The 17,402-nt window shown below is 48.0% G+C and overlaps 1 protein-coding gene across 14 annotated transcripts in view; it reads left to right on the top strand.

Moving 5' to 3' along the window:
* Window positions 1-17,402, top strand: part of PITPNM2 (phosphatidylinositol transfer protein membrane associated 2) — a 163,176-nt gene that overhangs the window by 115,515 nt on the left and 30,259 nt on the right. For 13 of the 14 annotated variants that reach the window (XR_003515232.1, XM_027566955.1, XM_027566949.1 and 10 more), the window contains one exon: window positions 9,944-10,116. Coding sequence is in view for 13 of the 14 variants with exons in the window: in XM_027566955.1 (XP_027422756.1) it covers window positions 10,039-10,116 (78 nt within the window). In the remaining variant the exon portion in view is untranslated. Of the gene's footprint in view, window positions 1-469; window positions 854-9,943; window positions 10,117-17,402 lie in introns of those variants that run through there. The other variant, XM_027566950.1, reaches the window with a different exon arrangement.

Raw genomic sequence — 17,402 nt, 5'->3', positions numbered from 1 at the left:
CCTTGCCTGGCTTCCCACGCAGGCGAGCCTCTGCAGACTTGTATATTTCTTTCTTCCGTCTCATTATTCTAGCCCCAAAAGCTGCCCTGTGGAAGGCAGTAAAATATAATTCTGTCTAACCCATCACGACTCCAGCGGGGACCGAGATGAAATGTGAGTCTGCCTCTCGAGCCCAGGCAGCCGGAGTGGGTGTAATGAGATCATCTGAGGGTTCAGGGCTGGGTGAGGAGGCACAGTGGACAGGCGGAGACCAAGTCACACTGCCTTCCCTCTTTAGGGGGCTGGGGTCTGTCTGTGCCCCACCCCTGGCTCCAGACTCAGCCAGAGAGGGAACACAGGGACTCCTATGTGCCCTAACCAGGTCTGCATTCTGGCTGCAAAGCCAACCAGCACCTGCCGTTGGTCCTGCGGACACTGTTGTCCTGGGTGCTGGGCTGTCTTTCCCTGATGCTGGTGGGTGTAGTGTCTGCACCTGTGCCTGCACCTGGCAGCCCAGCCAGGCACCCACGGACTCTGTTCCCCAGGCCCTGCCTTCCAGACCCTGCTCAGCACAGCAGCACCTCCTAATTGCTAAGCTGAGTGCTGGCTGGAACCGGACTAAAGTGTTTTATGGGCACAATCTCATTTAATCCACAAGACAGCCCAATGGGGTAGGTGCTGTTCTCACCTCTTATTTTGTAGAAGATCAAATGAAAGAGCAAAGAGATTAAGCAGTTTGCCCACAGTCACTGCTGGGAGGTGGCAGAAGGTCTGACTGACTCAGAGTCCATCATTTTCACAACTACGCGGACAACCTTCTCTGGCCGGTTATACACATACTTCTCACGCTCTTTTGCTGCTGCCTCATGAAAACGTGAGTGATAAAGAAAAATGCTAGTAAAAGTTGCCCAAAATTCCATCAATTTGCGATAACCCTCTCCAGCATCCAGGCTTCCCAGGTGGCGCTAGTGATAAAGAGCCACCCTGCCAATGCAGGAGACATAAGAGACTTGAGTTCGATCCCTGGGTTGGGAAGTTCCCCTGGATGAGAGCATGGCAACCCACTCCAATATTCTTGCTTGGAGAATCCCATGGACAGAAGGGCCTGGCGGTCTATCGTCCATAGGGTTGCAAAGAGTCAGACACAACTGAAGTGACTTAGCGTGTGCATGCACAGCATCCATTGAACACTTTTCCAGATTCTGTATAGATATGCATGGCATGATACAGATATGTACAGAGTAGTAAAAGCTTTTTAAAAAATGCTCTAATATTTTAATGCTCTAAAATATGCTTTTTTATGTATTTATGCATTTTATTTTTCGTTTATGGCTGTGCTGCACAGCATATGAGATCTTAGTTCCCCAACCAGGGATTGAACCTGGGTCCTTCACATTGGACGTGCAGAGTCTTGACCACTGGACTGTTAAGGAAGCCCCTCTACATGCATTTTAAAAATAAAAATCAAATTTAATTTTACTTGAATTTAACCAACGGCAAATCACCTATTTGCATGTATTTGTTAAACTTCAGAAAAACATTTATTCAAACATTTCAACATTTCTTCAGTGATAATAATTTCTAACAGGTTAGAGTTAAGATGAGAAAAGAGGAAGCAAACTTAACAGCTTTATTATTATTATTATTACTATTATTACTTTGACTGCACCACCAGGCTTGTAGGTTCCCTGATTAGGAATGGCACCTGTACCCCCTGCAGTGGAAGCACAGAGTCTTAACCACTGGACCATGAGGGACTTCCCTTAAGAGGTTTGTTAGATATAATTCACATCTCATACAATTCACATTTAAAATGTACAATTCAATGGTTTTTGGCCTATTACATTAATTTTTTAAATTGTGATATATATTTATATATGACAAAATTTGCCTTTTTAACCACTTTTTAAGTGTAAAATTGTGTGGCATTGGTACATTTACAGTGTTGTACAACTATCCCCACTGCTATTTTCAGGATTTTTTTTATCACCAAAATTGAAACTCTGTAAGCATTCAATAATGACTCCCCATTCCCCTCTTCTCCCTTGCCCCTGCTAACCTCTAATCTACTTTCTGAGAGAAAAACTTTAAAAGGTTTGAGTTGTTAATTTTTTAAGTAATAAAATTTATTTTTTAGGGAAGTTTTAAATTCACAGCAAAATTGAGAGGAAGGTACAGAGATTCTCCATATACTCCCCACCCCCACCTATAAAAGCACAGCCTCCCCTATTATCAACATCCCCCACTGGAGTGGTTCATTACAACTGATGACACTACATCGATATATTGTTACCACCCAAAGGCCATCAGTTCAGTTCAGTTCAGTCTCTCAGTCGTGTCCGACTGTTTGCAACCCCATGAATCGCAGCATGCCAGGCCTCCCTGTCCATCACCATCTCGTGGAGTTCACCCAGACTCAAAGGCTGTCACGCTTTCTGTGTTGTACCATCTGTGTGTTTTGACAAATGTAGGATGATGTGCATCCAGCACGGTAGCATCATGTCCAGAAATTCTACTGCTCTAAGAATTCCTGTGCTCCAACTATTCACTCCTCATTAGTTTTTTAATCTACATAATGAATCAACTTCCATGCCATGGAAGTTGAGGAAAGTATCGTCAACTTCTGTTCTTCCATTCTCAATTTTTCTTAGTTATGTTATTTATATACCATGTCAAGGTCTTTGTGTTTTATTCAGTAACCGTAACTGTCATGATTTCAAAAATATGACTTAGTATTCACCAGGATCTCTCCATTGATGAACTTACTTTTATTTATCTTTGGGTTGAATGGATTTTAGTATCAGGCAATGTTAAAGACACCTCATGGATGTCTAAGCTCCTAAATTCATGTTTCAGAATGTCTATTCACTTTATGCTTAAAGGACAGTTTAGCTGGATATAAAAATTCTGGCTTACATTTTCCTTCTCTTAGAACTCTGTAGATATTGCTCCACTGTGTTTTGAAATTGTGTTGCTGAGGAACATTTTGATTGTCCTCAACCATCTCCACATCCACCCTGATTGTATGATTCTTTATCCTTTAAGCTCAACCAGGTTTTTAAGGATGTCTTGATGTTTGTTATACCGTCAGGTTTTCCTGGACCACAGAATGGCAGTTAATCTGCAGAGTCAAATCTTTTTTTATTTCAGGAAATTTTTTTCATTATATATTTGAATACTTCTCCCACTTCCATTCGATTATTCTATTTTCTCAGAGAAGCATACCAATTAGATATATGTTGGATTTCCTTCTGCCTCCCATATCTGTCATTTTGTCTTATTAGTCTTCACTTAATCTTCTGTGAGTTTCTCAAGCCCGCCTACCATCCTTGATTGTTCACACTATGTTTTGCCTCTTTATTCATTGCTTATGATAAGGCTCTAAAAAGTATCTGTGATGTATTTATTTTTCTTTTCCATTTTCCCCTGAACTCTGCTTACCAGCCTTTCAGCTTTCATCTCTTCTGTTATCCAGTAATTTCTTATTTAAATTTCTGTTTACTTTCTTCCACTCCTCTGCCCCAACTTGTTTCTAAGAGATTATATCTGTAATTTCTCTGACTCAAGGGAGAGCTGTTTTTCTGAAATCTTTCTGCATTTTTCTGGATGATTCCTCCTGTGATGCATGTTCGTCATTTCCCGCCCCCCACCCGTGATGCACACGACCTATGTGAATTTCTTTCTTATTATTGTTCTGTAGCTACCTTCTAAATAGCAGCTTGCAGGAAATGCAGGGAATGATCCAGGGCAGTCTGCAGCTGCATTTTGGGCTAATTTATTGTCTTCCTCCCAGAGCTGTTATTTATCCTGTGCCCATGGATTCCAGCTCTCTCAGGTTTGGGGGTTCATGCAGTCATTGTGGTTCATAAAAAAGCTCTTTAAGTCTCTGATTCTCTGTCTTATTATCCATCCCCTCACTGCCCTGCTTCCCTCCCAAGCCCCATTCACTCCTTTCCTTGGAAAACTTAAGTTCTGACATAGAAATGGCATATTGGTGTGATTTGCCCATCGACTGTCACTCCCCGTCCATTCCATAATGTAAAATTGCATTTGTAAGTGTATTCAGTTGTTCACAGCAGCCCTATTCCCAATAAGCTCCAAATTGAAAATTACCCAAATGCCCATCAACGATGGAATAGTTAAATCAATTATAGCATATTTGCGGAGTGAAATGCTAGATAGCAATGAGACTGAGCCCTCTACAATCACATGCAGCAAATTGGATGAACCCTGGGATCATGATGTTTCAAAAGCAGCTTAGAATCAAAAGTGCACTTACAGCATGATTTCATATGAAATTGCTCATTTGGTGGGTCAAAGACAGTTGGATATTGGCAATTTTGTAGCCTTCAACCTAGTGCATGTGTGCAAAGTTGCTTCAGTCATGTCTGACTCTTTGAGACCCCACAGACTGTAGCCTGCCAGGCTCCTCTGTCCTTGGGATTCTCCAGGTAAGGATACTGGACTGGGTTGCCACTTCCTCCTCTAGGAGATCTTCCTGACCCAGGGATTGAACCTGTGTCTTTTATGTCTCCTGCGTTGGCAGGCGTATTCTTTACCACTACCTGGGAAGCCCAGGCTTCAACCTAGTACAAAATACAAAACAGGCAAAGGCAGGACAGTGGTTGTCCATGGCTGGGGAGGTTGTGCCTTGGTGGGTTGAAGTGGGGGCTCTGGGTTGTTAACTTTCTGTTTTTTGACCTGGGTTCTGGTCACATAGGTGTGTTCAGTATGTGAAAATATACCGATGTGTACTTATGTGCATGTTTCTGGATCTATGTAATAATTCAATAAAAAAAATAGAAAAGAAGGGACTTATCTGGTGGTCCAGAGGTTAATAATACTCCATGCTCCCAATGTGAGGGGCCTGGGTTCCATCCTTGGCCAGGGAACTAAGATCCCACATGCTGCAGTTGATAGCCTGCATACTGCAACTAAGACCCACTGCAGCCTAATGAAAGTGAAAGTCTCTCAGTCGTGTCTGACTCTTTGCGACCCCATAGACTATACAGTTCATGGAGTTCTCCAGGCCAGAATACTGGAGTGGGTAGCCATTCCCTTCTCCAGGGGATCTTCCCAACCCATGGATCAAACCCAGGTCTCCCACATTGCAGGCAGATTCTTCACCAGCTTAGCCACCAGGGAAGCCCGAAAGTACTGGAGTGAGTAGCCTATCCCTTCTCCAGTGAATCTTCCCAATCCAGGAATCAAACTGGGGTCTCCTGCACTGCAGGTGAATTCTTTACCAGCTGAGCTACCAGGGAAGCCCACAGCCTAACAATAAATAAAAATAACTTTTAAAAACTTAAAGTAGAAAACAAAAGGTGGGGTGATGGCTGTCTTCCCCTGGGGGCATCCACAGCCCTAGACTCCATGGTTCTGTGTCTTCCAGGAGGTGATGTTATTTGTTTGGAGGTCCGAGGTGGCACATGTTAGCTCTCAGCATGTCCCTTGCTGACAGCTCTGGCCTCGTGGCGTCTGGCTGCTGTCCTTCACGGACTGTGGTTAGGGGGTGCAACCATTTCCTCGCTTCACGGCCATGGTGACTTTTCTGTGTCTTTAGTCATTCGGTGTCATTTTGAGAACGGAAGTGCCCCTACTTCTCCATCAACAGGAAGTCAGGATGGTTGTCTGAACCGACTAGTGTAGGTGTAGAAAGGAACAGATCTGATTTTAAGTAAATAAAATGCAAGTACCTGACGAGGCAAGAGACTGCCAGGCCCTTCAGAGTGATCTCCTTGAAAGAAAACCCCCAGATGGCCCATGTCCCTCTCCTGAGCACTGCTCCTCTGGCCGAGGCAGAGTGACCTGAGACAGGCAGAGCACTGGTGGCTTCCCAGAGATCAGCCTGGACGGGCGTGGATGACCGCAGACCTTCCCCAGGGCTGTTCGGAAGGACAGCTTGACTAATGTGCAGAAGTGCTAGTTAAGAAACATGGGCTTTGTGGTCATACCCCGTCTGGCCAGTGTGTCTTTCCTCCCCTGGGAGAAAGCCCTTCTGGAAGCAAAGGCAGATCATTTGTCACCCTGCTTCCACTCAGCCTGACACTGGACTCCATGCACACGTGAGTGGGCTGTCATGCCTGGCTTCAGGGAGTAGCCACATCTAGGCCTTGAACATGTTCTGCCCTGGGGACAGTGGCTGCCAGTGGCCTTTGCACCCCAACCCCTGCCCCAGTACCATCCTCCAGGGACACCATGTGACAATCCTGGGGTTGCACCATTCAGATGGGGCATCACGTTCTTGCCCCAGGGCCTTTGCACATGCTGTTCCTTCTCCCAAAGCATCCTCCTCCCACCTGCTCTGCTGAACAGAATCTCACAGACCCAGGAAACCCCACTCATGTCATCTGGAAGCTCCACATTCTGTAAAGCCTTTCTGAAATCCCCTCTGAGTGATGAACACCCCCTGGCATGCAAGCACTTCACCTGCCCTTATCTCGGTGACCCTGATGATGACTCTGGACAGCAGGTGGTGTTATCCCCATTACGTGTATAGAGAGACTGAGGCACAGGTCACACAGCTGAGAAAGGCATTGTCAGGTTATGACCTCAGATCCCAGGGTGGAACTCCACTGTGACTGCCAGTGCATTTTTTAAAGACTTTTTTTTTTAACGTGGACCAGTTTTTCCAAAAATCTTTATTGAATTCATTACAATATTGCCTCTGTTTTATGTTTTGGCTTTTTGGCCGAAGGGCAAGTGAGATCTTAGCTCCCCTACCAGGGATCCAACCCGCACCCCCTGCATTGGAAGGTGAAGTCTTAACCACTGGACCACTAGGGAAGTCCTTGCCTGCACATTTTGTGTCACTCTTAGAGTTCTGATTCCTCTCCCCTATTGTTAGTTACCATGCAGTTAAATGGGCTTCTCCTGTGGCTCAGTGTAAAGAATTTGCCTGCAGTGCAGGAGCCGCAGGAGACGCAGGTTCAATTCCTGGGTCAGGAAGGTCCCCTGGAGGAAGGCACGGCAACCCATTCCAGTATTCTGGCCTGGAGAATCCCATGGACAGAGGAGCCTGGAGGGCTATAGTCTATAAGGTTGCAAAGAATCGGACGCGACTGAGCACACTTGCAAGGAAGGAAGAAGCGTAGTCCAGCCCCACAGCCTGCCCTGGTGCCTAGCAGGTCACAAGAAGCAAACCAGCAAACACTTGGTCTGACTTGTGTACAGGCGAGTATGGGCAGGTCATCTACAGTGGAGCTCTGAAGAGCCCAGAGGGCAGATTGCTTAGATTCCTACAGTTTCTCAAGAACATTTAGAGTTTGCGTCTGACCTCTTTGTTAGCATCTGTCTTCTTTGTTATTTAGACAATGTGGGTCTTGCCCAAGGTCGTTCTCGGTCATTGCATTTATCCCTTGCTGCAGAAGGAGCCCACAAAACAGTGGAAACGCTTTGGAATCATGACACTTACTGAACCTAGGTTTTCCCTTCCTTGTCTCCAGTCCTTATTTCATCCAACCTCTCAAACATTAATTCTTTCTCGTTTTGAGTGTGTGTGTGTGTGTGTGTGTGTGTGTCAGGAGGTGCCCAAATTGGTGTCTTACTCTCTTGAGAGTGTCAACCTAGGTGTTGTGCTGCCCCAGCTGAGCCCAGGGGTTGTTTCTCTCTCTCTCTCTCGCTCTTTTTTTTTTGGCTGCACTGAGTCTTCATTGCTGCATACAGACTGCTTTTATTGCAGAGCATGAGCCCTAGAGCTCTTGGGCTCTAACGTTGTGGCTCATGGTCTTAGATGCTCTGGGACATGTGGGATCTTCCTGGACCAGGGACGGGACCCGTGTCTGCTGCAATTAGAAGGCAGATTCTCAACCACTGGACCACCAGGCAAGTCCATAGATGAAGTCTTAATTGGCTAAAAAGATGCTTATCTGGACTGTATTTAAAGCAATTGGATATGTGAGAAGTTGAGTTTGATGCTGGAGGTTTTGCAGGGGGGCTAATAGTCCGACCTGGGCTTCCCAGGTGGCTCAGCAGTAAAGAATCTGCCTGCAGTGCTGGCAGTGCAGGAGACGCAAGTTTGATCCCTGAGTCAGGAAGATCCCCTGGAGGAGGGCATGGCAACCCACTCCAGTATTGTTGCCTGGAGAATCTCTTGGACAGAGGAGCCTAGTGGGCTACAATCCATAGGGTCAGAAAGAGTCGGACATGTCTGAGGGACTGAGCACAATACAGACCTACCTACTGTAAAGAAGTTAACAGCATGGGGGTTATTTGGGGCTAATAATGCAGGGCCATCTCTGACCTATTTATATACACCCCCCAGCTCCATCTCTCCTGTTAGGTGGTTTATTAAGGGATTTCTTTTCCATCTTATGTACTGATTATCCCAGGAGTTCTGGTATATATGCTTTTCCCCGTCTTGTTAGTTATCCAGTAATGCATTAGTGCCTGGGCGATGCTCAGGCCTCATACACTTGGTGCCCTGGGGAAGCTGCCTGCCTGGTCAGTCCCTCACTTTTATCACTTAGCTGACACCCTGCCTCCAGTCACCTTGAATCCTCACCAACTGCTATCCCCGGTGTGATCCTTCTGAAGTACTATCCTGATTCTGCCACTGCCTGTCTTGGAAGCCTTCACTCAGCTTCCAGTTAATACCATCTGATCTCTCTAGGGGTAACCAAATATATTTACAGCGAAGCCCCTGCCATCTAGGGGAAAGACTCTGATGGGTGATTTCATTTTCCAGATCGCTGAGGATATGCCTCCTTCAAGGATTAAATTTGTTTTTTAAAATATGATTCCTTTCGGTGCAGGTCTTCATCAAATATATTGTTGTGTTAAATACAAGCTGCTATGAATACATTGCTTGCTTATAGTTTTTAATTAAAAAAATTATTTTTAATGTGCACCATTTTTAAAGTCTATTAAATTTGTTACAATATTGCTTCCATTTTATGTTTTGTTTTTTTGGCTGCTAGGCAGGTGGGATCTTAACTCTCAGGCCAGGGATCAAACCTGCACCCCTTGCGGTGGAAGGTGGAATCATAACTACTGAACTGCCAGGGGAAGCCCCTTGCTTATGTTTTCAATGAGCTTTATTGATACATAATTCACATGCTATGCGACCCCACCGTGTATCTTACTTTCCTCTTCTACCTCCAAGACCTAGCCCAATGTCAACAGTAGAGTAGGTATCAGTAAGCAGTGGGTGGTGGATTGAACTGAAACTACATGTAACGCCACCTCCTTTGATAACCCGAGATCTCCTGCTGGAAGTGGTGCTGCCATCTGTGCCCAGTGACAGGAGCAGAACCAATTGCCCTGATGCTGAAGGGTCCCAGACCGCCAGTTTTTAAAATTGTTCACTTTTGTTTTTCATAGTTTCATTTGTCCTGCCTTCTTATTTTTTATTATATTTTATTTATGTATTATATTTCATTTTATTTATATTTTCAAGTTGTACCCTTTTAAAAACAATTTTGGCCATGCAGCATGCAGGATCTTAGCTCCCCAAGCAGGGATCAAACCCGTGCCCCTTGCATGGGAAGTACACAGTCTTAACCACTGGACCAGCAGGGAAGCCCCTGTCCTGACTTCTTGCCAACCATCATCACTTGCTGCTATCACCATGCCTGCCTCCAGCTACCCCGAGCACAGGAGAGCTGAGGCTGCTGCTTATTAGACCTGCGAGTAAAACAGGAACGCAATGCTCTTGACTCTTAGGGGATGCGATGCCCTCTTGTTGCCTGGCTCTCGCTGGCAGGAGAACAATCCTTTATTTCCACCAGACTGATCAGTTTATACATGTCCAGTACACAGTTGCTGAGCCAACAGGGAAAATGGAGGCTGGGGAGGTTGAGGGAACCTGCTCAAGGTCACACATTGGTCTCAAGGTCATGCTGTGGGCTTGTGGCCGAACTGAGGTCAGAATTCTAACTTGGGATCAAGACAAGGTCCTTCCTGTGCCACTGTACTCACCAGCCTTTGCAGAAAGTGACTCTCCTGTCCTCTCTTTCTCTCTCAGGGGTCCTTGGTGAATTTTGTCATGGTTATTTAAGGAACCTCGTCTAGAAGTCCCAACACGCAGTTCCCCATCAACGGGAAGGCTTGGACTCCAAGATGATTATAAAGGAATATCGGATTCCTCTGCCGATGACCGTGGAGGAGTACCGCATCGCCCAGCTGTACATGATACAGGTGGGTGGTGGGGCCAGGGCAGGCCCCACCATGCCCACAGCGGCTCTTAGCACCAACGTCGGGGCGGGGTGGCACCGCGGCCTTCACAGCAGTGTCTGTCCAGTGGGCTCCCGGTCAGTGTGTGAACTGCACCAGAGCTCTGGCTTCCAAGCACAAAGCCAGGCACATGCAACACGCTGCAGATGTTTGTGGCGTTTGGGTTGTCTCACCACCACAGTATTCACAGCATTCGTAAGACTAGCACTCTGTATTTAACACCCATCTTTTCACTGATCCAGATATCACCCTTGCGTTTCATCAGCTTGGGCTGTAAAATGCTGCAGATGAGGCAGCTTAAACAACAGACGTTTATTTCTCAGAGTGCTGGCGGCTGGAAAGTCCAAGATCAAGGTGCTGACAGATTCCGTGTCTGGTGAGGGCTCTCTTCCAGGCTTACAGACGGTCACCTTCTCACTGTGTCTTCACACAGTGGATGGAGCCAGGGAGCTCCTTGGGAGGGTCTCTTTATACTGATCCCATTGTGAGGGCCCCACCTTCATGACCTAAACACCTCCCAAAGGCCTGACCTCCCAGCACCATCACATTGGAGGTTGGGGCTGCAACATATGAATTTAGGGGGACAGGGGACACAAACAGTCAGTCCATAGCAACCCATTTGACAGACAGGAAGGTGTGAGGCCCAGAGAAGTTCAATGACTTGTCCGGGAGCACACAGCCTGCCTCCTGGCTCCAGGTACACACTTTCCTCTCTACCCTAGGCTAAGTGGCTGATTTACAGAGTCACAGGTGACTTTGGGGTTTCCCACGTGACGCTAGTGGTAAAGAACCCACCTGCCAGTGCAAGAGACGTAAGAGATGCCTGTTCGATCCCTAGGTTGGAAAGATCCCATGGAGAAGGGCATGGCAACCCCCTCCAGTATTCTTGCCTGGAGAATCCCAAGGACAGAGGAGCCTGGCAGACTGTAGTCCACAGAGTTGCAAAGAGTTGGACACAACTGAAATGACTTAGCATGCACACAAATGGATTTGAGGATGATTGGTCCTGTGAAAAGCCAGAGATGAGCACCCCATCCAAGACATTGCTGGGCTCCCTACTCAGTGCCTGAGTAGCCTGGAACCCAGGATGGGGAGCCCCAGGATTGGGTCCTTATGGCCCAGATGGGACCAGAGCTCCTGCTCCTTGAGGTCTTGGCTAGGGTCCTGCTCAGTGGAGGGTGGAGTCCCATCCCAGCTTCTCTGCCAGCCTCTCGCTCATTCTCGGTGCCCCAGCCCTTTGCCTGGCCTAGCAGCCTTCCTCCCACTTGGGGGACTGATTGTGAACCTGCTTCCCTCCTGGCTCTGGCTCTCCGGGGTACAAGGATGCCTCAGTGCCGCCCCTGGCTAAGCAGGCCCCCATCATGGCAGGGCAGGGGGAGCCCAGCAGGGCCTCCACGTCCATTCCGAGTTTGCCCAGAGCACTGCATGGAATGCTTGGCCGGGAAGAGAACAGAAGGCAAACTCAGCCTCTCTGGGGGGCTGTTTGCTTCATGCCTGTTCAGAAGCGCCACTCGATTCCCTCTTGAACCACTTACCCCATAATTATTCCTAGAGAGTGGAGAGAGGCGAGACTAGCATCAGCCCCCCAGTGCCAGGCACTCGGGAGATGGCTGAGCCTGCTCAAGGACCAGCTGATCTGCCAGAGGATCTGTGTGTCCTGTGGCTTCTTCATTCCTCCTTGAGCCGGCAGGAAGCCCTGGCCCACAGCCTATGGCTCAGCTCTGCTGGGAGGCTGGGGACATCAAGATCCTGGGGGCTGGCTTTTAGCTTCTAGGGTACCCCAGGCTTTTCTGAGTATATAGCCACCTCTGACTCAGGGCTCCTCAAACACCTGCCATCTGTCTGCAGCCCCTGTTTCAAGTTGCTTGTTTTTCAACATCTTTCCTGTACCTCCAGTTAATGTGAAATGTCCCCAGCATCCTGTGTGTTGCCTCCTACAGCCTCACCGACACCGTCTGCCTCCCAAGGCCAGTCACCTCTCTCCCACTCTGGAATTTATCTTACCCACCTCTGGCCCCGAAGTTCTGGGGGGGCTCCATCCACTGTGGGGGTGATGGACATGCCTGTTATCTCTACTGCGTGACAGTTTTAGGGGCATGGACCCACATCACAGCTCAGTGACTGTACCTTTACATATATATGGTTTACTATTTGTCCGTCATACCTCAATAATGCTGTTAAAAAACTCAGTTGAGGGACTCCCCTGGTGGTCCAGTGGCTAAGAATTCGTGCTCCCAATGCAGGAGTCCTGGGTCCCATCCCTGGTCAGGGAACCAGAACCTACATGTCACAACTAAGACCCGGCACAGCCCAATAAATAAATGAGTAAATATTTTTTTAAAAAAGAAGTTAAATTCACCAGACTCTTCTGTGCCCAGCTGTGGCTGAGGATTGGGCTACAGAGATGAATGAAAAGCGCTTTTTGTGCCCTGGGATTGCCTGCAGGGAGAAAGATGTGTATGCAGCCCACTGAATAGAAACCAGACCAGTGGGCCTGGGGGCACAGGAACCCGGTGCTCACGTGGGCTTGGGGCCAGTGCTCCAGGAGGGCCTCTGTTCTGAGCTAGGCCTTACGAGGTGGATGGACCATCAAGGAAGGCAGCTTTGTTTCTGCAGAAAGAAGAGCAAGACCATTCATCCATTGCCCAGTGATCCTGCTTGCCAGCTGGGGTGGCAACTAGGAAGAGGCCTGCCTGCTGAACAAGCCACCTCCTCCCTGAGGTTGTGAACAAGATGGGCTCACATGTCACAGTGCCTCGCACCTGCCTGAATGAAACTCAATATACATGTTGTTCAAGGTTTCAAAAGAAGAAGAAAAATCAGTCTGTCTGGCGGAGAAAGAGCCTTCCATCCTTGGAGGTGCTCAGCAAAGTGAGGAAGTGATCGGAAGCGGCTTGGCCAGGACCCTGGACAGCGCTGAGAGCTGCCTGATTGGCCGGGGGTTTCTTGGTCTTTGAATCTTTTAAACCCACCCCCTCCCCGCCCCTTCATCCAGAGCTTTCTCTGCACCAGACGCCAGGTGGCCCAGACTTCTCTCTTGCATACCCCAGGCTCCAGGGATGCAGCAGGGGAGCACAGGAGGAGGGGAAGGTTCTCCACCCAGCCTGTGTGGGTAGAGTAGGCAGGGGGACCCGTCAGTTCTCACGCTGGGCATCTGTGCCCCTGGGAGCCGGGCCTGTCTCTCCTGCCTGTCCTTCCATGGTCTCCGGGGGAGGCACCAAGCGCCGCCTGCCCTCCCCTCCTCCTCTTCTCCCCTGCCCCAACCCTGGGACCTGGGGTCTGTGCAGCCCCACTAAGGCCAAGCAGGAAGGACCCCACCCCCACCCCCACCCCCATCCCTGCTCCCTCTCTGTCCTTCTCTGCCCTCAGATCCCAGCTGGCTGGGCACCTTCAGAGACTCCCTGTGCCCTGGCCCCTCCGACCTGCACATCCTCTTCTTGCGAGCCACCGGGAACCCCAGACCTTCATTCCATGCCCTGGGGCCGTCGTAACAAACCACCACAAACTAGGTGGCTTAAAGCAATGGAAATGTATTCTCTCAAAGTTCTGGAGGGTAGAAGTTCAAAATCAAGGTGTTAGGGGGCTATGCTCCCTCTGGAGGCTTTGGGGGGCTGGGGAGAATCCTTCCTTGTCTCTCCTAGCTTCTGGTGGTGGCCCACAATGCTCGGCATTTCTCACTTTAAGGCTGTCTCACTGCAGTCTCTGCCTCCATTGTCACATGGCCCCCTGCCTCTGTGTGCGTCTGTCTCCATCTTCCCTGTGTGTGTGTCTGTGTCTCCGTTTCCTCTTCTTTCTGTCGCTGTGTCAGGTCCCAGTCGTGTCATACGGGATCTTCCTTGCATCACGCAGGTCTTCTGTTGTGGCGCACGGACTCTTTCGTTGTGGCACGTGGGCACAGACTTAGCTGCTCCTCGGCATGTGGGATCTTAGTTTCCCGACCAGGGATCGAACCCCCGTCCCCTGCATTGCAAGGCAGATTCTTAACCACTGGACCACCAGGGATGTGTCCCCCGTTTTCTTTTCTCATAAGGATGCCTTATGAGAATGAGAATGAGAAGGATGCCTTCTCATTGAATATTGCTGCTGCTGCTAAGTTGCTTCAGTCCTGTCTGACTCTGTGTGACCCCATAGACGGCAGCCCACCAGGCTCCCCCGTCCCTGGGATTCTCCAGGCAAGAACACTGGAGTGGGTTGCCATTTCCTTCTCCAATGCATGAAAGTGAAAAGTGAAAGTGAAGTCACTCAGTCGTGTCCGACTCTTAGCGACCCCAAGGACTGCAGCCCACCAGGCTCCTCGGTCCATGGGATTTTCCAGGCAAGAGTACTGGAGTGGGGTGCCATTGCCTTCTCCACATTGAATATAGGGGCCACCCTTAATTGTCCAATCCATTTACATTAAGATGACCTCATCTTAACTAATTCCATCCTCAAAGACCCTATTCCCAAGTAAGGTCATAGTTTGAGATTCCAGGTGGACGTGGTCTGGCAGGGAGACTGCAACCCACTACCCTGGGCCTTAGGCAGACAGGGAGCCCCGCCCCCGACTAGGATTTTGGGAACTGACACCAGGCGGAAGCAACCCGTCCAGGATGAGAGAAAGGTGATCGCAGGGTAAGGACTACAGTCTCCACTTGCTCAGTAACTGTTTATCAGCACCTCTCTGTGCTGAGGTGTTTTCCTTGAGGTGCCCAATGCTGTGGGTGAGCAGGCCCCGGAATCTAACAGGTCTGAGTTTGTCCCGGCTCTGCCAGTTAGTAACTGTAACCTCGGATGGGTCACTCTGCCTCTCTGGGCCTCCACCTTCCCATCTGAACATTGGGAGTGAGAGCAGTCCTGCACCTTTCTCAAGGGGCTTCTGCAGGAACTAGAGAAAGAACATGCCAGGCACTTAGCACAACCACTAATCAACAAGGATGCTGTAAGAGGCGGGAGCTTGGAAGGCATCCAGGAAACGGTTGCTGTTTTCATTACGGAATCTGGGCCACATTCCAGGAGCTCCTTTAAAGAGCAGGGAATGGGCATGTCCCTGCTCTGACCCCTCCTTGGCCTCAATCAGGGTCTTTTTTTTTTTTCTGACGGGGACCCAGTGGCTCTGGACATGGAGATACAGTACATCTTTGTGCCCTAGAGAGAGTCGTGCCCCAAGGATGAGGCAGTGCTGTTGGGGATGCCTGTGGGCGTGGGTGTGTGCCTGCACTCGGGGTGCATGCATGTGCCAGCGTGCACACAGCTGCTGTCCTGGAAGCTGACCGAAGATGACCTTGGTGATGCCAGCATGTTGCCATGGAAACAGATGCTGGGTTTAAAGTCACTAGCACCTTGATCACGAAGGTTTTGTGCAAAAGCAGAAACCCGACCTTTCAGACCCCAGGAAGGACGTTGGAGGCAGAGAGACACTTGGGGGTGACCTAGGCGTTCCGTCTCTTGGGCAGTGCCTCCGAGGCCCCTTCTTATTCCTTGTGTTTGAACTCTCTGAAATCTTAGTTGAGTGCAGGAGGCAGGGTTGGTTTTTATTTCTTTGTTTGTTTGATTTTATACCAGACTTATTGAGATGTAAGTCCCACACTGCACAATTCACACATTTAAAGTGTACAGTTTAGTGGCTTTTAGCACTTTTCAGAGTTGTGAAATTATCACAATTTTAGAGCATTTTCATCACCCCATAAAGAAGTCACTCTCCATTATCCCCCAACACCCAGGCAACCAATAATCTACTTTCTGACTCTCTAAATTTGCCTGTTCTAAGCATTTCATAGAAGTGGGGTCATACAGTATATTTCCTTAACTAAACATGTTTTCAGGGTTCAACTATGTAGTAACACGTGTCCGTCCTTCCTTCTTTTTTGGGGCCACATCACATTTCATGGTACGGATATGATGTATCAGATGTATTATTTACAGAAACTTTGCTTTCATTCTGTGTTGTCCTTTCACGCTCTTGATAGCATCCCTTGATACACAAAAGTTGCTTTTTTTTTTTTGGCCGTGCCTCATGCCATGCAGGGTCCTAGTTCCCAAACCAGAATCGAACCTGTGCCCCCTGCAGCGTAAGCTTGTGCAGTGCCTTAACCACTGGACCATCAGAGAAGCCCCTGTTCTTTCTTAAATTTTGATAAATTCCAATTTAGATTTTTTTCTCTGACTGCCGATACTTTGGGTATCATATTTGAAAAACCATTGTCAAATCCAAGGTCATGAAGATTTGCCCTAATATTTTCTCCTAAGAGTTCTATACTTTTAGTTCTAACAAGTTGGTCTTTGATCTGTTTTGAGTTCCTCTTTATATGTGGTACGGCATTGTGGGCATGTGGATATCTAATTGTCCCAGCAGGATTTGTTGTAAAGACTGTTCCTTCTCCCATTGAATGGTTTTTGCACCCTTGTTGAAAATCAGTAAATATAGTGTGTAAATATTGGATTTATTTCTAAACTCTCACCTCCATTACACAGACTTGTCCTATGCCAGGACTGCACTGTTTTGATTACTATAGTTTTATAGCACTTTTTTTTAAATGGGCCACACCATGGAGGATGTGGGATCTTAGTTTCCTGCTGCTGATGATGCTAAGTCGCTTCAGTCGTGTCCGACTCTGTGCGACTCCATAGACGGCAGCCCACCAGGCTCTGCCGTCCCTGGGATTCTCCAGGCAAGAACACTGGAGTGGGTTGCCATTTCCTTCTCCAATGCATGAAAGTGAAAAGTGAAAGTGAAGTCACTCAGTCGTGTCCAACTCTTCAAGACCCCAAGGACTGCAGCCTACCAGGCTCCTCCATCCATGGGATTTTCCAGGCAAGAGTACTGGAGTGGGGTGCCATTGCCTTCTCCTGACCAGGGATCAAACCCACATCCCCTGCTTTGGAAGGCAGATTCTTAACCACTGGACTACCAGGGAAGTCCTTATTAGCAAGTTTTGATATGAGAAAATGTGAGCTTTCCAACTTTGTTTTATTTTCAAGATTGTTTTGACTATTTGAGATCCCTCAAAATTCTGTATGAATTTGAGGATCAGTTTTTCCCTTTCTACTGAAAAGGCCATTGGATTTTGATAAGGATTACATTGGACCCACGGATTGCTTTGGGGAGTGTTGACATCTTAACAATATTAAATCTTCCAATTCATATGAACACAGATGTCTTTTCCATTTATTTTAAATCTTCTTTAATTTCTTTCAGTAATGTTTTATAGTTTTCTGTATACAACTCTCGCTCCTCCTTGGTTAAATTTATTCTTAAGTATTTTATTCTTTTG

This window comes from Bos indicus x Bos taurus, chromosome 17, assembly GCF_003369695.1.
Source record: "Bos indicus x Bos taurus breed Angus x Brahman F1 hybrid chromosome 17, Bos_hybrid_MaternalHap_v2.0, whole genome shotgun sequence".
Taxonomy (NCBI): Eukaryota; Metazoa; Chordata; class Mammalia; order Artiodactyla; family Bovidae; genus Bos; species Bos indicus x Bos taurus.
This window is presented reverse-complemented; position numbering and strand designations above follow the sequence as displayed.